General features: G+C 46.4%; 1 protein-coding gene across 3 annotated transcripts in view; it reads left to right on the top strand.

The window, feature by feature from the left end:
- The window catches only part of SGK1 (serum/glucocorticoid regulated kinase 1), an 85135-nt gene that overhangs the window by 59453 nt on the left and 6890 nt on the right, over positions 1–18792 (top strand). For 2 of the 3 annotated variants that reach the window (XM_064169136.1, XM_064169138.1), the window contains one exon: positions 856–931. In XM_064169136.1, coding sequence (XP_064025206.1) covers positions 856–931 — 76 coding nt within the window. Of the gene's footprint in view, positions 1–855; positions 932–17176; positions 17434–18792 lie in introns of those variants that run through there. The other variant, XM_064169137.1, reaches the window with a different exon arrangement.

An 18792-nucleotide genomic window follows, 5' to 3' on the forward strand; every position in this document is an offset into this window, starting at 1 on the left:
TCAAAAGGGTGATGCTGCTGCAGTGGCAGTTGAGTCCTGGGCTCAGTCCTGGGCTTCTGCTGCAAATCCTCCTTTTGGTGGGTACATGTGTGTGCCTTCACCCTGACCCAGTACTGCTCTTGATGCAGAAGCTGGTGTTTCAGGCCCCTTGATAAGAGCCTCCATTGCCCTTACTTGCAAGACATTGGGTGTTTATGAGGTGAGGGAGGGACACTCATGTGATCCTGCTTGGAATCATTACTTCCAGTAACGGTGGCCTCCCTTCTGCTCTGTTCCTGTCTAGCACTTGTTTAGCATCCATTTGTTCCTTTGGAATTTGCTGCATGTGGCCCCTTTGTACAACTTGCCAGACTTTACCTTTGCAGAACTTTGCAATGCCCCTTGTTTCATAACAGAGTGCCTCAGAGTTTCCCTTTTCACTGGATTCCAAGGAATCAGGGTTTGCAGCTTTCAGCACTCAGCTTTTTACTGCTTAGGGACACTGTGGACATTGCACTTCTGACCCTGACATTGTGGCACTGCCATATATAGCTTTGCACATGAATAAAGATATGCTTTTCTGCAGGCACAGACCATGTCTAGAGTGTGCTTTTCCCTATATGTTTTTCTCCTGTGTTTTCTGACCTTGGAGTCCTCTGGACATGATCACCCACCTCTCTGGAGTGTGTGCAGTGGTGGGTGAAGCTGCCAGTTGAGTCGGGAGTCTTTCGAATGAAAACCTTTCTGACACTGAAAGCACAGAGCCGTTTTCTTTGGATGGAAAATCATTCCAGTCCTCAGCTTTGTAAGCAATAACCTTGCAGGGTAAGAGGCTCTCGTGACCTGACCTGTTTGCTCTGCCCCTTTGTTTTGCAGATGAAGGAGCCCCAGAGCAAAGCAGACTCACTACTGAAGCCCGAGCCCAGACCTCTCTGGGGTGGCGAAGAGGCAGGTACGGGCAGCGCGCAGCAAGCCGGGCAGCGGGGCTGGGGCTGTGCAGGGGCTGAGTGGGCAGAGCTCTCTGCTTCGGATGAGCCTCTATTCAGGGATGAAGTGCTTTGTCCCCAAGCCAAGCTTAACAGAGGGATGCTTTTCGTGTCAAAACAACGTAGTCTCTCACACACTCAGTGCTCGCTGGACAACAACAACGGCAACAACTCACTTGCATGCAGGACAGCCGCAGCACACAATGTGCTGCACAAAGGCTTCTGAGGAATTGTGCCATGGGATAATGAGAAGAAACAAATCTATTCTAGCAGATCTGTTTAATAAGCTGTCAGCCACATTTTTGGCATTGATCTGCCTTGTGAGCAAAGCTCTCATTAACTACCAGCAAGAGTCCTGTGGATATGCTCAAGAGCAAAAGTGGCCACTTGGTGACCCCCAGTCTGTACGCAGGGGACCAAGGACGTGAGTGCCATGCACACTTTGATCAGCTTTATCACAGACTGTGTGAAATGAATGAGTCAAGCTCACACACATTCTTCTTACTCTGTCTCCTTTCTCTCTTGGGCTTTTGCTTTTCGAGGGTGAGGGTGGGGATTGGAAGGTGTGTGCTTTGTGCTTTGTGCTTTGCCTTTACTTCTCTTTGTCTTATCACAAGCCCAGATCTTATGTACAAATGCAAAGGGTACCAGACTAATTCAGACTTTTGGTACTGTGAGAGGATGACATGTCAGAACTACATTTAAGCCAAGAAAAAGATAGCCCCAAAATGTGGCTACACAGTGCAAATGTCCCAGGAAACATAAACTGCTCCTAGCATGACAGGTAGCTGCCAGATCCTGAAGCAGACTTCACTTTTGCAGCTGTATCCCTGGGAAATATCCTAGAAGCCTCTGTCCCCATTAGGAGGAAATCTTTCCCTTCCTCGCTTTGATTTGGAATGCTTAATGCTCTTGGTTAATTCCCCTGACCTATAACCAGTCTTGGCTTCTATGAACAGAGATTAAATGCTGGTCTAGAGAAGAAACTTTTATGAAACAAGTTTAGAAAGACATTTCATTACCTGAACATTCTCACTCCTTCCTGAGATCACTCTGTGTCTGTGAACATTGCAGGCAAGCCTGACTCCTAAGTGACATTTGTAACATGCTTTTTTTTTTTTGCAATGTGGGAGTCCACACAGGGTAGCTCCACTGATCTGAAAGATTTGAATTCTGCCTGAATGGCAACAGGCCAGCAAGCTACATTATCCCTCTGCCAGCTTCACTTGCAGTGTAAGGGCTCTCAGTGTCCCTGCTCGCTCCTGCCCTTCCTTCTCTACCAGGAGTGAATGTCCTCTCTTCTTCCTAGACCTGGCTATTCATGAAACCAGATCTGGGGAATGACACGCTTAAAAAAAACAATATTCATAGACTGGTTTGGGTTGCAAGGAACTTTGAAAGGTATTTAGGGATGATTTCTTGGCAGTGGTGATGGGATGGGATGCTGTTCTTTTTCTTATCTGGGTTGATTAGGCATCCGGGCTAATTTCGGTTAAAACAGAACAAGTGATCATGGTTTCATAACCCGGGACTTAGTCCCAGGGTAGTTGAAGTTTAACAGCTCTTCTGCCATGATACAATGGCCCCAAAAGGTTTCCTCCCTCTGAGATTGCAGCAACTAGCAAAGCCAGAGCCCAAGAGACAAGAGAGTGAAACTGAGAAACAGAGAAGGGCAACAAAGCTGGTGAGGGGCCTGGAACACAAACCCTATGAGGAGAGGCTGTGGGAGCTGGGGGTGTGCAGCCTGCAGAAGAGGAGGCTCAGGGCAGAGCTCATTGCTGTCTACAAGTACCTGAAGGGAGGCTGTAGCCAGGTGGGGGTTAATCACACGACAGAAATGGATCCCATAATGAAGCAGCTTGGCTGAGGAGACATCTCATTATTTTCACACTGATGCAAATACCCTGAGATAAACAATGCTGTAGAAGGGAGAAGGACTAACTAAGGCTTGCTACGCATTAACCCCTAATTACTTTTCAAGGTCCCAGGCAGAGAGATGGCTGTATTCATACTGACTGCCATAGGAACAAAAGGAAAGTTGCCCTAAAAAACCTACTACTTTCCCATCTCCTGCACAGAAGATAGAAGCCTACTGTTCTTATGGAGAAAAATCACAGAGTCACAGAATTAACCTGGTTGGAAAAGACCTCACAGATCACCAAGTCCAACCTATCACCTAACACCTTCTAATTAACTAAGCCATAGCACTAAGTGCCTCATCCAGTCTCCTTTTAAACACCTCCAGGGATGGGGACTCCATCGTCTCCCAGGGCAGCCCATTCCAATGGCAATCACTCTCTGTGAAGAACTCCTTCCTAAGGTCCAGCCTAAACCTGCCCTAGTGCAGCTTGAGACTGTGTCACCTCTTTCTGTCACTGGTTGCCTGGGAGAAGAGACCAACCAGGCCAAAACTTCCTTTCAGGTAGTTGTAGACAGCAATGAGGTCTTCCCTGAGCCTCCTCTTCTCCAGGCTGAACAACCTCAGCTCCCTCAACCTCTCCTTGTAGGGCTATACTCCACCTCCCTCATCAGCCTTGTTGCCCTTCTCTGGACATGTTAAAGTACCTCCAACATCTTTCTTAAACTGAGGGGCCCAGAACTGTGTTTTACACCTGTTCATGAAAACTGTATCAATGACCAATGTCTACAACTGCATTACAGCATCAAAACTCTTCACACTTCTCAGGCACTAGAGGAGTAAAAGGTGTGATCCCAGTCACTAATAAGAAAAAGGATTCATTTTAAATTATGCCCAAAATCACATTGCTCCTTGATACCCTCCATATTCTCAAGGAGATACTTCTATCTGCTTTGTCACTGTACATTTCAGAAGGCAATCTGTGACTATCAGTTCAGTGGCTAGGGAAATTAATTCAAAGCCTTTTATTATAATCAGACTCAAATATGTTTGAATGAAATTGCTTAGTTTACCTGAGATACACTATCCTTTTCACTTAGCCTATTACATCATTCAAGCAGCACTGTCTGGAGATAATTACTGAGAAGACAATCTCTTATCTGCCTAAAACACAGCAGCATAAACTCATTTACTGCAAATTAAAACAGATGGGAAATCACTGTTGCTTTTAATATAGCTGCACCAAAAACAATTAAGTTTGCCAGTATGTTAAAAGTAATTGTAGCAAATGCAAGAGGGAGCTGGGGATGTGCAGCCTGGAGAAGAGGGAGACTCAGGGGTGACCTCATTGCTGTCTACAACGACCTGAAGGGAGGCTGTAGCCAGGTGGGAGTTGGTCTCTTTTCTCAGGCAACCAGCAACAGAACAAGAGGACAGAGTCTCAAGTTGTGCAAGGGCAGGTCTAGGCTGGATGTTAAGAGGAAGTTCTTCACAGAGAGAGTGATTTGCATTGGAATGGGCTGCCCAGGGAGGTGGTGGAGTTGCCATCCTTGCAGGTGTTCAGGAAAAGACTGGATGAGACAATGCCATGGTCTAGTTGAATGGATAGGGCTGGGTGCTAAGTTGGACTGGATGATCTTGGAGGTCTCTTTCAACCTGGTTGATTCTATGATTCTATATGCCCTAAACAAAATATTTCAAGCATCTAAGGGAAAAAAATAAGGTAATGTATTCATCAGAAGGATAAATACATTCCCCACCATTTTACATAGGTAAAAGTATGCCCCAATGTATGGGCAATGTATGAGCAAAATGCCTAATTTTACCTATGCCCCAAGGTATGAGCATAATTAGAGGGATAAACTGAGTTTCTTTAGGAGAGCATGGCTCACAGGTACCTCATCAGGGTCCTCTGTTGCATAATCTCCATAGATTAGCTCTCTTATGGCCATCTCTCACAAGCACTGAACCCCTTGTTCAACTGTATTCCAGTGTGAAGTTCTCCAGGGTAGTACCACAGCTGTCAACACATGTGACCAGAGGTTAGCATTGCTGCAGAGATGTCCTAAGTGCTTATCCATGCCATTGCCTCCTGAAAAAACTCCCACAAGTTTCCCACAACTCAACAGAATTCCACATTCTGTTTGACTCCATGCTGTGAAATCAAAATGTGAGAAAGGGACCTCTTTCACCTGAAATCATTTTGAAGATTACACTGAATTCTTGATTTTCCTCTGAAGGTTACTGCTTGCAAAGTGCCTGCTTCAACTGGAAGTGGCCAGGAAGAGAGAAAGGCCTGAGGGAGAAAAGAAAGTGAAGTGCAGGAGCAGAAAGGAGTAGTGGAAAGGATGGAAAGAAGACAGAGGGAAAAAACAAGGCTGTAGAAGAGAAGCAAGAAAGCAATGCAGAAAATTATGTCCTGTCACTATTGTTAACACTGTGGTCCAGGAAAACATAGACAAATATGATCTACTTAGAAAATGGGGATGGGTCATGTTTGAAATCACTTAAACTAACAAATTTTCTTCTCTGGAGAGGGGAAAACCAATGGCAAAAAGAGCTCTCCAAATAATTGCCTCACTCTACATCTTACTGAGAATGCTGCTCAGGGGTTTTACCATGACAGCTCTTGAAACATAGCTTTCATTTATTTCAGTTCCTTCATAACACTGCAGGAGTGTTACATTCCTCTCTTGGAGGGGGAGGTCCAAAATATCCTCTGTCAGGGATTTTGTCTCAGCTTTCTGTGCTGCCCACTCACACCAGCATATTCAAGCTTGCCTCTGCCTCCCAGCTGACTGAGGAATGACTGAATAAGTAGAATCCAATCTGGAATTTCAATTGGTCCTCCTGGAAATGCTATTTGAAGTCTTCCAAAACAATGGACAAATTGTCCATACAAGGACTTCCCCTAAAAATGACTTCATTGCACTGAGGGCAGCACACTACCCTCCCCACAGCTCTGACTAACAACTTGCTCAAAAGATTGTGCATAAACAGAACTTTACCCAAGAAAAACTGTCATAATTTTGGCCTTGGCTTCTGAAGGGAAAAAAAAAATTACATCATGTGACAAAAGCAAAGGAGAGAACAGCCCTGACATCACAAGGATTGGCAGTGTACTCCAGATCAGCCACTTCTCTCCTGTCACATCCATGCATGGTAAAGCAGGGACTTGCCAGGCAGAGTCAGAAAGGCTTTTCATGATGCTCCCACCTTGCTGCCTTGTATACATCCCTGGATTTTATTGTAGCACAGATGAGACTGTATTCAGGAGTTTTTGGAGTCAAAAGAGAACTGTTTCTCATCAGAAAAACAAAACAAAACAAAACAAAACAAAACATCCTTGAAAACACCTTTGTCTTTTTATAGGAATCAGAGCATTGCCAGTGGTTCTTGCTAGTGGTCCTTGCAGCCCAGAACAGCTCTACAGCACTTTGCAGTCTCATCAGGATGCTGCGTAGTGCGCAACCTGCCTTCAGCTGTTGTGCCCTGTTGCTATGTGCTCGTGCTGAACAGCTGTTGTGTGTCACTACAAATGCATGCCTGTCTTTCTCACTGGAGTGAAGCAATACCTACAGGCAGGGCCACATTCCAGTTTTCTATGGAAATGTCCCCAAAACATGTGAAAACACTACCAAAACAGATGCTTTGTACCTATTTCCTGACCAGTCACCTGACACTTCCTCTTTCTATATGGAGTTCCTCACTCACTGCCAAACCACTTCCTTCTTTTTTTTTTTTTTTTCCCTCAGCAATCTAAACATTTTGTGTGGTGAAAAGAATTCAGCAGTTCCACATTTCTTGTAAGCTGGCCCCACAGAAATGTTGGGATGCTGAGCCATGCTCACGAATGATGCCGTACAGCCTGGAAGCCTGTTTTGCTTCCCCCGGAGCTAAATGGAAGTAAAAAGGTGATTTTGAAATCTATTTAAAGACTGTCTGGGAAAAAAATAATAAGGAGTGATGAAAGAGGACTTTTTACAAGTTATTGGCTGTAATATATTGATAAAAAGGGGGTTGATCAGTTTATCATTCTTAAATTGCTTCAAGAGCATCTGAATTGCTACTTTGGTCCATCTGAAAAATCTACTTGGCCCAGGATCTCATCCCCAGTAATGGTGTCAGACACCTCACAGAGATGTTTCTCAGCCTGTGGCACCTCTAGTAGTCCATTGAATGTCAGCTTGTAACATGAGAAAACAGGCACAATGTTTTTTTTTTCAGGTAATCAAGCAAGCAAAACAAAGACAGCAATGAAAGTAATAATATTCTCAGCAAATGAACACTCAGAACTTAGCCTCCTTCTATGTGTCTGTGAATTTTAACCTTCAAACTGTGTAGCACAAGGTGGTCCATGGATAGTTTTCCAAAAACCTGAGTAATCCCTAAATTATCAGCATTTGAGAAATACTGTTTAAAGGGAAGGAAGGCATCAAGACACTCAAAAATGCTCAAAGACCTTTATTTCCTATCCCATCAGCCACAAACAGGCTTATACAACACAGCAGGATTTGTGTCTCAGGCTCATAATGTTCTTCAGTATTTAAAACCACCACATCTTAGAGTAAAACTGTGTATAAGGAAAAAACACTCACTACATTAATGAGTTAATGTTGGTTCTCACAGTTTCTAACATCACAGCAGCCTCCATCCTCAAGAACAAGTCTCACTTTCCTATGAAGCTGTCCTTAACAAATGTGTTCCCTATTTCATTAGTCACAGAATCACAGACTCACAGAATGGCTTGGAAGGGACCTTAAAGATAATCTAGTTCCAATCCCTCTGTCATGGACATGGACACCTCTCACTAGGGCAGGTTGCTCTAAGCCTCATTCAAGTCTGGTCTTAAACATTTCCAGGGATGAACCATTCACGACTTCTCCAGGTAACCCATCCCAGTGTCTTGCCACTCTAATAGTAAAGAGCTTCACATCTAAGTATGTTATAGTGAGCACAAATTCATATATAGAAGTGCTTATATATTGTTCTATGGCCCAGCTCATAGAGGCAAAGTGACTTGGGAGTTCACTAGTTGTGGTTGCAGCGCCTAAAGACAAATCCACTTGAAACAATTAGGGTGAGTGCTTGGGCTTCAGCGATGATGAGTCTTCGATTAGTCTGACCTGAGACTAAATGAAAGAGTTCCAAGTTCTGCATATGCTGCTCAAGTTGGAAAAGTTAAACAGAATACAAAAGATACATTAAATGGAAAAAAACAAACAAACCAAAAACGTGATGAGAGTGATAAATATATCTGTGTAAGTAATACTACACCTGAGAAAGCCATGGTCTGTAAATAAACTTGAGTGCTACCTCCAAAGCTGAGTGAACTTTATTACCACATCGCTATCCATTCTGAAGCAAGTACATTGAGACCAAAAAAGGATACGGATACAGAGTTACTACACATCCGACTCTGGCATATGCAGCTCATTGTGTACTATGTGCTTTCATGTCTCCAACTTTGGCACACACACATTTTTCTTCCTTCCTGAGAAATTCCCTTCATTTCTCAGCTCCTTGTCTGCGTACACATCATTTCTCTAAAAAGCACTGAGGATCTGAACACTGCAGAACAGGTCAAAACTAGAGTGTTACTTGCAGCCTTTGTGGAACTTGGGAAAAGACAGCATTAGATTTTGATTCAGCAGCTGCGATTTAAACCACTGTTTTGAGTCAATCAGTCTGGGTCAGTTGCTAGATGAGCAAAACTGTTGCCATGTAGGAAGCGGTCTCTGTGGCCAGTGGGCTGAGCATGGAAGTGAAAGTCACAAGCCCTACAGAATGTTTATTCTATTTGAGGCTTATCATATGACAACGAGCCAAGTCATCCAACTTCCCCATCTCTTCATTGGTTAAGATGCCACTGTTAAGACCTGCCTATGTGAGGGTTTCCAGAGCTCTGGATAGAAATATGCATAAGTGAAAATCATTGCAAAAGGAAAGTCATGGAATAATAGTAACACAATTCCTTCTAACTGCAGAGAAGTTTTCAGTGCTTTGCTAGTGTCTAAAGCTGCCACTGCCAGCTGCATTGTGCATAGCCTTTCTGTATTTAAACTCTGTATTTGCCCTCAGTGGCTCATTTGTCTGCACAAGTGGCACAACACCAAAGGCCAAAAGTCTTGTTTTCCATTGTCTGTCTCACTGGGCAGTACCTTGCTTAACCTCTTTATAGTTCAAATTTCTTCAACTGGAACTTTACCTGTGTTTCTAAAGGCTCCACTGTCAACCAAAAAGCCAGCTGCCTTGTAATGTTTCCTAATGAAGGGACATTGTAGCCAGGTGGGGGTTGGCCTCTTCTCCCAAGCAACCAGCAACAGAACAAGGGGACACAGTCTCAAGTTGTGCCGGGGTTGGTATAGGCTGGATGTTAGGAGGAAGTTCTTGCCAGAGAGAGCGATTTCCCATTGGAATGGGCTGCCCAGGGAGGTGGTGGAGGCACCGTCCCTGGGGGTCTTCAAGAAAAGACTGGATGAGGCACTTAGTGCCATGGTCTACTTGACTGGCTAGGGCTGGGTGCTAGGTTGGACTGGCTGATCTTGGAGGTCTCTTCCAACCTGGTTGATTCTATGATTCTATACTTCAGCAGGCTGAGACGTGTTTCAAGAGTTATTTTTACTTACACTCTATTAAAAATATATGGAGACAATTGATTCTCTTTCTCCTGTTCTTTTCCTTTTCATCCTTTTTCCCTGAATAAATTACTTTGTAGCGTTATTAAGCCTGTCTTGTATGAAAGATCAATGCACGGTATTCAGCCAGGCAAAGAAGTGTTGCATTCATCTCACTGCAGGTGTAGAAATTAGTGTCAAGCTGAGAGCTATGTATCAGTCACACTACATTTGACAGTAACCCAATATGCTGCATTTGTTCTTCCCGTTCCTGTTTGCAAATATTTTCTGAAAGAAACCACAGCATTACAAGGTTCTGCAGGGATGTGTTACAGAAATATCAGCAACTACTTAGGGCATGGCACACTTCCAAATCTCTATTCTTTTTTTATTTTAGGAGGCTAAGTGACTATGCAGCCAGTGTGTGTGCCACTTACTGTTCTAAGTGGGCTGGAATACATCTGCCTCCAGCTTCAGCTGTGCCACGTGAAGAGGCTATGTCCAGGTGCTCATCACCTGGATGACTAATGTGAGTTAGTGGGAGCTCCCACACAGAGATCTGCCAGCTGATCCAAGGGTTGGTAACACCTACCATGTGGGTGCTGATGAGCAGCTGCAGATGCACTGGGGTGAGGATGCTGTTGCAGAAGGCTGGAAAGGTCATATATACTTACAGCCTGTGGTCCATTGCATGATTATGCATGGGTCTGTACTTGTCAAAACCTCCTGATTCTTATCCTTGAATGAAAATGTTGAGATAGTCAAGCTTGAGTAAAGAGGAAGAGAGAAGAAAGCTAAGAGCTGAAGTTGTTGGACCTGGTACAAGTCTGTGTTACGCAGGTGGCCAGGCTAGATGTTCTAGCAGCTCCTTTTGGTCCTGAAGTCTAGTAAGTTTGTGGCCAAAACATTCGAGCTTGGCTGCCCAAAGTTAAGCTCTTCTTTGTGGAATCACAGAAAGGACTTACAAAAATGTACAGGCAGCTTCTAGTAAAGTAAAGGGAACCCATATTAAAGGTTGCAAATTCACTTCAGGACTTAAGATGTTAAGGAATTTGGAGTAATTTGAATACTACAATGAGATTCACAGTGCAGGGGATGATTGAACAGGCTTGAAAACAGCATCTGGAAGTGAAAAAAAGAGAAAGGAATGGTCCAGATGTTTGTGGCTTTTTCTTTCTGTGTCTGCCTGTGAAGCAGCTGTGGGATTTTTTTGTCTTGCAGTAATACTATTTGTGGTGATTGTGTGCTGTGGGAAAAGCACTTTCCTGGCATTTCCAGCATGTTGGATGGTGGCAGGTGATGCTACCAGTTGCCAGTTCAATGTGGATAGTTCTATTTCCTTCCCTCCCTCACAAACCTGGATCCAGGCCCTTTCTTGAATCACAAACTTTTAGATGCCAGTGTTGCAAGTTCCACATTTTCTCACTGTGATTGGTAGCTCCTGCTGGGAAGAGAACAAGGACTGGAGTGATTTCAGATACCTACAAGGTATCTACCAAGGTACAGCAGCTGCCTGCAATGCCTGCTCTGACTCTTGCCATACCAAGTTGTTTGCTTACAACCCATGTAATTATGTGAGTGAGGCTGGCAGACACATTAAAATACATATTGCTGTACACTAATCTGAATCCAGTTATTAGAATGAGAGAAATTTAACTTTGCATTTAATTTCTGGTCCTGCCTGACTTCCCCCAGATGAGACACACTGTCTATCCTGTGGTTTAATTCCCAGTTTCATAAAATACAAATAAGGTATTCACATCTATCTGAGATGACATCAGGCATAGTGAAAGGCAAGATAACATCAATTAATTTCCAGCAAGCTGGCATGTTTGGTCTACCCAACACTATACAGATCCTCACAGGGCAACCAGCTGGAAGCCAAGATATACAATTCATCCTTGAGGAGCACTATGGAGCATTATACCCACCCTTCTTCCAGGTCCATAGCTAGACTAGACTAAGCCAAGTCAGGAATATTTGCTTGTCATGTGTGGTACTTAAACTTGCCTTGAAACATTCATCTTTTTATGTAAATCAAGGAAAAAAAATTACCAGCTCTCTTACAGTATGTTGACAATATGGCCCTCTAAAGTAACTCCACATCTTTTCACACGTGCAGCTTTGGAAATAAGGGGAGGGAGAATCACCTGTAACTCAAAAAAAAAAGCCTTGTCTGTGGCTTTCAGACCCAAACTTCTTCAATTAAACAGCAGACACTGCTTGAAGTCAGGCCACAGATGCACTGAGTTGCCTCCAGGGTGTTTATTTGTCTCTTCTGATTAAGGAGGTTGCCTTCAGTAACTGAAATGATAAAACTTAAGAAGGATAAGTATATCAATTTTGAATGAGTCATCTAGGGCAAAATTAACACTTCTTCCCTCAACCTCTTGCTTACACTTAGGCTACCCTCAGAAATAGCCCAATTGAAATTAGTGGACCCACATAACTGTGACAAATATATCCTAAAATCACAGATCATTGGAGAGAAATCCCTATAGATAAAGCCCTGTTTCTTATGCATGAGGCTCTTTAGCTTGGAGAAGAGGAGCCTGAGGGGTGGCCTCATCAATGCTTATAAATATGTAAAGGGTGAGTGCCAGGAGGATGGAACCAGGCTCTGCTGGGTGATGCCCAATGACAGGACAAGGTGCAGTGGGTGGAAGCTGAGGCATAGGAAGTTTCATGGAAACATAAGAAGGATTTTTTTTTCACTGTGAGGGTGAAATAACACTGGAAGAGGCTGCCCAGGGGGGTTGTGGAATCTCCCTCTCTGGAGATACTCAAAACCCGCCTGGACGCGGTCCTGTGTGATCTGGTCTGGGTGATCCTACTCTGGGAGGGGTGTTGGATTGGATGATCTTTCGAGGTGTCTTTCAGCCCCTGACATTCTGTGATTCTGTGATTCTTCCCAGGAAGCTTCTCACATTTCCTGGAAGAAAACCTAGACATTATAAAGAATATTAAAGCCATCAACACAATGGCAAGACACATAGTGATGTCATCAAGAGCAAAAACATTATGACCTGACACTGTGACCCTCCACTTTAGCAGGCCTCTGTTTTCATATCTAATTCATCTCCAAGAATCCAAGCTGCTGCTTTGAGTTAGCAGCCACATGAGCCCCTCTCTAGCAAAGATTCCTTTTTGACTAATTTGCTCACTATTTACAGCATTTGGTGTCTTTACTCCGAGCCTGCTGGAGGGCTTATAAGGCTTAAAGAGATCTTTCTTCTAAGATAATGAACTACAATGGTGATGATGGGGGTTTTGTATACACATAAAAGGCACTGAGATAGCATGGTAGCAAACACCTCCTGGAACACTGGATGAAGAGATAAGGGAAAGACCGATGATGGGATAGCTAAATTGGATCAGCTATTGTAGTTTAGCACATATGTTAAGTGAGAGGTACAGGGAAACTTGTTCAGATTGTGTCCTCGATAGAAAATGCCTCAATCCATCTCTGCTCTCATCTTTCAAAGGCTGAAGTTTTGGAAGGAAAAATGTGAGTGTCAGAGTCAGCAGACACTGCATGCTGGCAGTATTCGTTCTGCAGCACGTACTGGCTTCCCACATTAGGCTGCCTTGTGACCAAAGAAGCCCAGCAGCCCAAATTCACAGTATCACTAAGATTCCTGATATTTATCACAAGCTCTGTTTTCAATTGCTCTTCCATCTTACGTTTTCACCTCCTTTACTATACCAGCATTATTCAGCTTTGATAAAGCCCGATTCTGTGTAACCACAGCACATTTGGAGAAGAGGAGGCTCCCAGGTGACCTTCTTGTGGCCTTCCAGGATCTGAAAGAGCCCTACAAAAAAGCCGAGGGACTTTTTAGGATATCAGGCAGTGACAGGACTAGGGGGAATGGAGCAAAGTTGGAGGTGAGGAGATTCAGACTGGACATGAGGAGGAAGTTGTTGAGCAGGAGAGTGGTGAGAGCCTGGAATGGGTTGCTCAGGGAGGTGGTTGAGGCCCCATCCCTGGAGGTGCTTAAGGCCAGGCTGGATGAGGCTGTGGCCAGCCTGCTCTAGGGTAGGGTGTCCCTGCCCATGGCAGGGGTGTTGGAACCAGATGATCCTTGTGGTGCCTTCCAACCCTGACTGATTCTATGATTCTACATTAAATTAATTACAACAATGAATTCAAGTATCTGGTTCTGTGAGGACTCTAAACTAGAAAGGCTACACAATATTGCAAGGATTTATACCAGTTTGAGGGGGGGCACACTCAGAACAAGGCATACAAATGTGTTGCTTTTGCTGTCACCTCCCTGCTACAGGCTAAAACACCTACAACATTTGCTCATAAAGTTGCAGAGACAACAGCTCCGTAAGACCCAAATCAGTGTGCTGGAATTAAAATGGAAGTTAGAGCATCATTTATCAACTATTTTAACCAGAGGTCAGTGCCTCTAAAGGATGCTGTAATTTTCCACTGCTTTCTACAAGGACAGGAATTACTTTTTTCTCAGTACATCCCTGCATCACTCTGTGATCCTGTGAGTGTAATCCCTTGGCACCAAAGCCTCTTATTGACAATGCAGTAAACCTGCTCTGTGAGCATCAGAAAAGGGAAATAAAAGATGTTTCAAATTAGTGTTTGGCAAAATATGACACTCAAATCAATTAAGATGTTTCCAAATCAACAGGGACCTCAGTCAATAAACCTCCTGTCAGAACAGCAGCTAGCAGACCCGATAACAGCATTCGAAGCCTTGATTTAAAATCCCCATTGGGATTGTTATTAAAGCTGTTATTCACTTCCTTATCTATTTGCTGCTACTTGTAGACATCACTTGTGAGGGCAGCCTGAAGGTTTTGACTGAAATTTTTGTCTGTTACACATAAAACTTAATCACAAGGTCAGAGCTAAGAATTTGTTTGTTTGGGATTTATAGGAGGAAAATAAAAGATTTTGAGATCTTGCTTCAGAAGGCAGATGCTGCTAGAAGGGACATTGCCTTTTGCTTTTGGGGGGTTATATCAGTCTTGCAGTCCAAGGCTGGAATTCCATCTTTGTTGAATCAACCCAAAGTCAAATATTGCTGAAAATCTTTGACAAATTTGGGGAAGATTCTTTCCAGAATCAGCCAGGATGCATCCTAAGGTCTTGAATCACCAAGATAAGTAAGCAGGAATGTATTCATTCATTCATTTATTCACTCAGCAATGAATTAATTGCCAAACTGAACTTTGGAAGCAGAGAATATAATCCCTGAATGATTGAGGCACTGAATTACATTCATAAATCTTCCTCCACTGTGGACACTGAGGATTGAGGCAGAAAGCAAGCTCACAAATTTCAGTTGCCATGTGATCTGGTGAGGGGGTTTGGGGGTGGATAGCCATACTGAGATGCCAGAATGTTACACTTACTCCGTCCTAAGTCACCCACTCTTTCCACCTGAGCCTGTGCTTTTCTGCAGCATCTTTCAGTCTATCAGCAGGGCCCTGGTTTGGGTGCTGGCATGGTGAAGACCTTGATGAGCACCTGTTTCCTTTGTGCTACTACAGAATGGAACAGTTATCTGGGCAGAGTCAAATAATTTACATCAGGTTACAAATCAAATTGGTTCTTTTTCTTCTTTTCAGTAAGTAGAAGATCCTGGGGGGTTGTCAGTTGGTAAAACTCTGTGACTAAAACCCAGCATCATGCCACTCTTAAGGGGAGACTATCAGAATGAAGGTATCACAGTATCATCAGAGTTGGAAGAGACCTCACAGATCACCAAGAGCTCAAGGCTAGACCATGGCACCAAGTGCCACGTCCAATCCTGCCTTGAACAGCTCCAGGGACGGCGACTCCACCACCTCCCCGGGCAGCCCAAGGTCCATGTAGGTCTGACTAGGTTACCAGCCACACCTCATAAGGTGTGGCTAAGGGAGAGGGCAAGAACAGGCAACTATTCAGTGACTTGCCCCCAGAACAACCCTCCCAGGAATCTATGTTCCAGGAACATTCCAAATCAGACACATCACCTTTGTAGTCAATTTTTTTGCCCTCCACCTTTTATGTGTGCACATATTTTGTGACAAGGAGTTGTGTAACAGAGTTTATGTGTCCCTTTCCTTTTTATTTTCAACAGCCACCTTCTGCTTTATTCATTGTGCTTAGGAAAGTCATTAATTTACAAGTGCAGGACAATTTATCCAAGTTTTAGCCTGAGGGAGAAAAGTAACAGGAGTACAAAAACTACTGCTAATCTTTTGATTTACTGGATTTACTTTTTAGCTGTACACTCTTAGCCCATTGACTACACAACTTTGTGATGCAGCCCTTGCAGCTTACTGAGATTCTCACAATGTCTGATGCTTTTCTGTAAGAACTGGCTTTTGAATAAGAGGATCTTTGGGTGCCCTTTCTTTCCTTCTGTTCTCTTACCACCTGTTGAAGTGTCTACTGCTATCGTTGTAGAGAAGTTTTTAATCATAGAACCATTGAATAGTTCGGATTGGAAGGGACCTAGTTCAGTGAGCAGAAGAATAGTTCGGATTGGAAGGGACCTAGTTCAGTGAGCAGAACTGAGTGAACCTGAGAGTTACACCTGTAACTCTATCAGGTTGCTCAGAGCCTCATCCAACCTGATCTGGAATGTTTCTGGGGATGGATCTTCTTCCATCTCTCTGGACAGTTTTCGCCAGCCTAGTTCTAAAAACAATGTCTCCTTTTTATCTAGTCTATGATTCTAAAGCTACCTTCTTTCACAGAGTCGTTACATTGTTTAGGCTGGAAAAGATAACTTTAAAATCGCTAAAAGCTGTTACTTTGTTACTTTTTGTCCAAAAACTGCCCCCATCTTTCTTATAGGCTCCCTTAAGTACTCAAAATACGCTCTAAGGTCTCCCCGGAGTCCTCTGTTCTTCGGGCTTAACATCCTCAACTCTCTCAACCTTTCTTCAAAGGAGAGGTGCTCCAGCTTGCCGTCAGTTGTGTAGTCCATTCCAACCGCTTTGGGACGCGCTGGCATTTAAGCTAAACCTCCGGCTTCTGAGAAGACAGTTCACTACTCTAAAACGCCGCATGAGTTATAACTACTGGCAACTCGTCCCACGGGAGGAATTGCCTTCCACATGAAAGACGTCCGTGCCGCGAAGCGCCCGCCGCCGGGCCTGAGGACGAGCACCTCCGGCAGGGAGAGAGGGCGAGGGGCCTGGAGGCCCCGTGAAGCGGCAGGTGGTTGCCGCAGGGCGGACGGCAGGGACAGCCGCTGCCCGCAGCGGGGCGCGGCCGGGGGTGCGCGGCGCCGGGGCGGCCCGTGGCAGGCGGCGGGGTAGCAGAGCCGCGCGGGTAGGGGCGCCGCCGGGGCGCTGTCGGCGGAAGGCGTTGGGTGCCAGGTCGGACCGGAGTGCCGGTGCCGCCCCGGCGCTATCCGGCGGGCGTTGAAACCCGGCCGGTAGCCGCAGCCCTCCGACCCCCGCGGGTAGAGGCAGCTCCCCAGCCCCCCACTCCGTCTGTGCCCGACCCGTCCTGGAGCCCTTTGAGGAGGGGTGTGCTGGACCAGCGCCTCGAGTGCGCGGCCGCTCACACTGTGCCCTTGCGGGGGGTGAGGGGCAGCGTGGGCAGGTCCTTCCGTGGGGCAGGGTTAGCCGCTGCCGGCAGGTCGATTAGGTCCGGAGTAGCACACCCCACCCCACCCTGTTTCCCCCCCTCCCCCCGCCGTTGCCCGTGTGTATGTGCTTGCTGATTACAGTAATTTTGAGGGCGATGTTGCAACGGGGCAGAGTGTGCGGGGCGGCCCGTGCTGAACTTTATAACGCCGCTGCATGTCAGCCGTCCTCGACACTGCGTCCATAAACGGGTCAGCGGGAGCGGCGGCCGCCCTCGCCGCCTCCCTCCTGCCTGCTGGCCGCCCGGCCAGGAAGGGGAGTTATTTGGGATTACGGCGGCCGCCGGCAGCTCAGTTACATCCTCACCGCCGCCGCGCCGAGCTCGCGGTCCCGGCAGGGAGCGAGATGAGGGGCAAAGAGGAGAAGTCGTCGCTGAAAGGTGGGTTCAGCGATCTGCTGGCGGGACATCTGATGCTGCCAGGGTAAAATCTCCCCCCCCCGCCCCCAGCAGCGTGGCCCTTGCGCCATGGAGCGCTGGCAGATGCAAGGGGTTGCCTGCGGGTTAGAGCACAAGCAGCGTTTGGCATAGAAAAAGGCCAGGTGCCTTAGGAAGAGCAGCGCAACCTTTGCCAGAACCAGTGTAAAGCGGGGGCGAAGGCAATGCTGCCGCTTGTCACAGGGCAGTGGTGGGGCCACGCGCAGGCTGCGCCGTGGGTGCTTACAGGCAGCATGGGGGCCCGCGGCAGAACAAGGAGGAGGAAGGTGGGTTGCAGCCCGTGACAGGTTGTGCAGAAACAGAGGGAGACTGCAAGAGACTGCTTGGGGGCTGGGAGACGCTTGTCTGTGCCTACAGCTGGCAGGAGTCGCAGCGCCGCCGGCCCGGCTGCGGGCGCCACGTCCTGGAACTCTGATGGAGATGCCGGGGGAGCAGCAGCGAGCAAGGGACGGGATTCCCGGTTTCTCTCAAAGCTGCGGGCCTCGAGGAGTTTTTAACAGCAGCACTTCAAAGCAGTTAACAGCAGGGGAGACTTGCTACTCCTATCCCAATATTTTAATTTATTTTTTATTTTGGGTCGTTTAGTTTATTATGGCTTGAGGGGTTTTTGTGTCGTTTTCTATTAATTAAAGAGGCAGTTTTGCTTTGCAACAGTGAGGAAAGCAATAACCGAGAGAAACTGCCAAGCTCAGCCAGCTTTCCTTCGCTGCTCCCGCCGCCCTTTCCTTTACTGGGGCCGGCTCCCTTTTACTCCCCCCGCAGTGTGGCGGCGGAGGCAGGCAGGGTCCCTCGCCGCTCCGGGGAGGACACAGGATACTCAGTGCAGAGACGAGTGAAGCGGGCGAGCATCCCTTGTTGCTTGATCGCTGTAAACCCTTTGCAGCGCTTTTTAAAACCTGTGCCAATCTCGTGGGGGTTAATCTCTGTACTCGGGTCATCCGTCTCGCTGCGTAGGGTGAGCTGCAGGCTTTGACGGCTGCTGTGCGGCGTGTTTGCCATCACCCCCCCACCCCCAGGCAGACGGATGAGGCAGCAGCCAAGGCATGTGGCCCAGCGGCCCCCTGTGGTGGTGGGGGAAGGCAGCAGCGGCAGCGATTGCGGAGAGGAAAAAGGGAGGGGAAAAAAATGTAAAAAAGGCTTCGGGCTGGGGGAGGACGGGGGCACGTTGCAGCTGGCGTGGCTGGCCTCAGCCCAGCGCCCTCCTCGCCGGCAGCGAGCCGAGATGCGCGCCTGAGTGACGCCCCGTCGGGTGGAAAGTTCCACCGGCGTGCAGGAGCCCAGCAGCCCACGGCCGCGCCTGCC

The sequence above is a fragment of the Pogoniulus pusillus genome, chromosome 31 (assembly GCF_015220805.1).
Source record: "Pogoniulus pusillus isolate bPogPus1 chromosome 31, bPogPus1.pri, whole genome shotgun sequence".
Lineage (NCBI taxonomy): Eukaryota > Metazoa > Chordata > Aves > Piciformes > Lybiidae > Pogoniulus > Pogoniulus pusillus.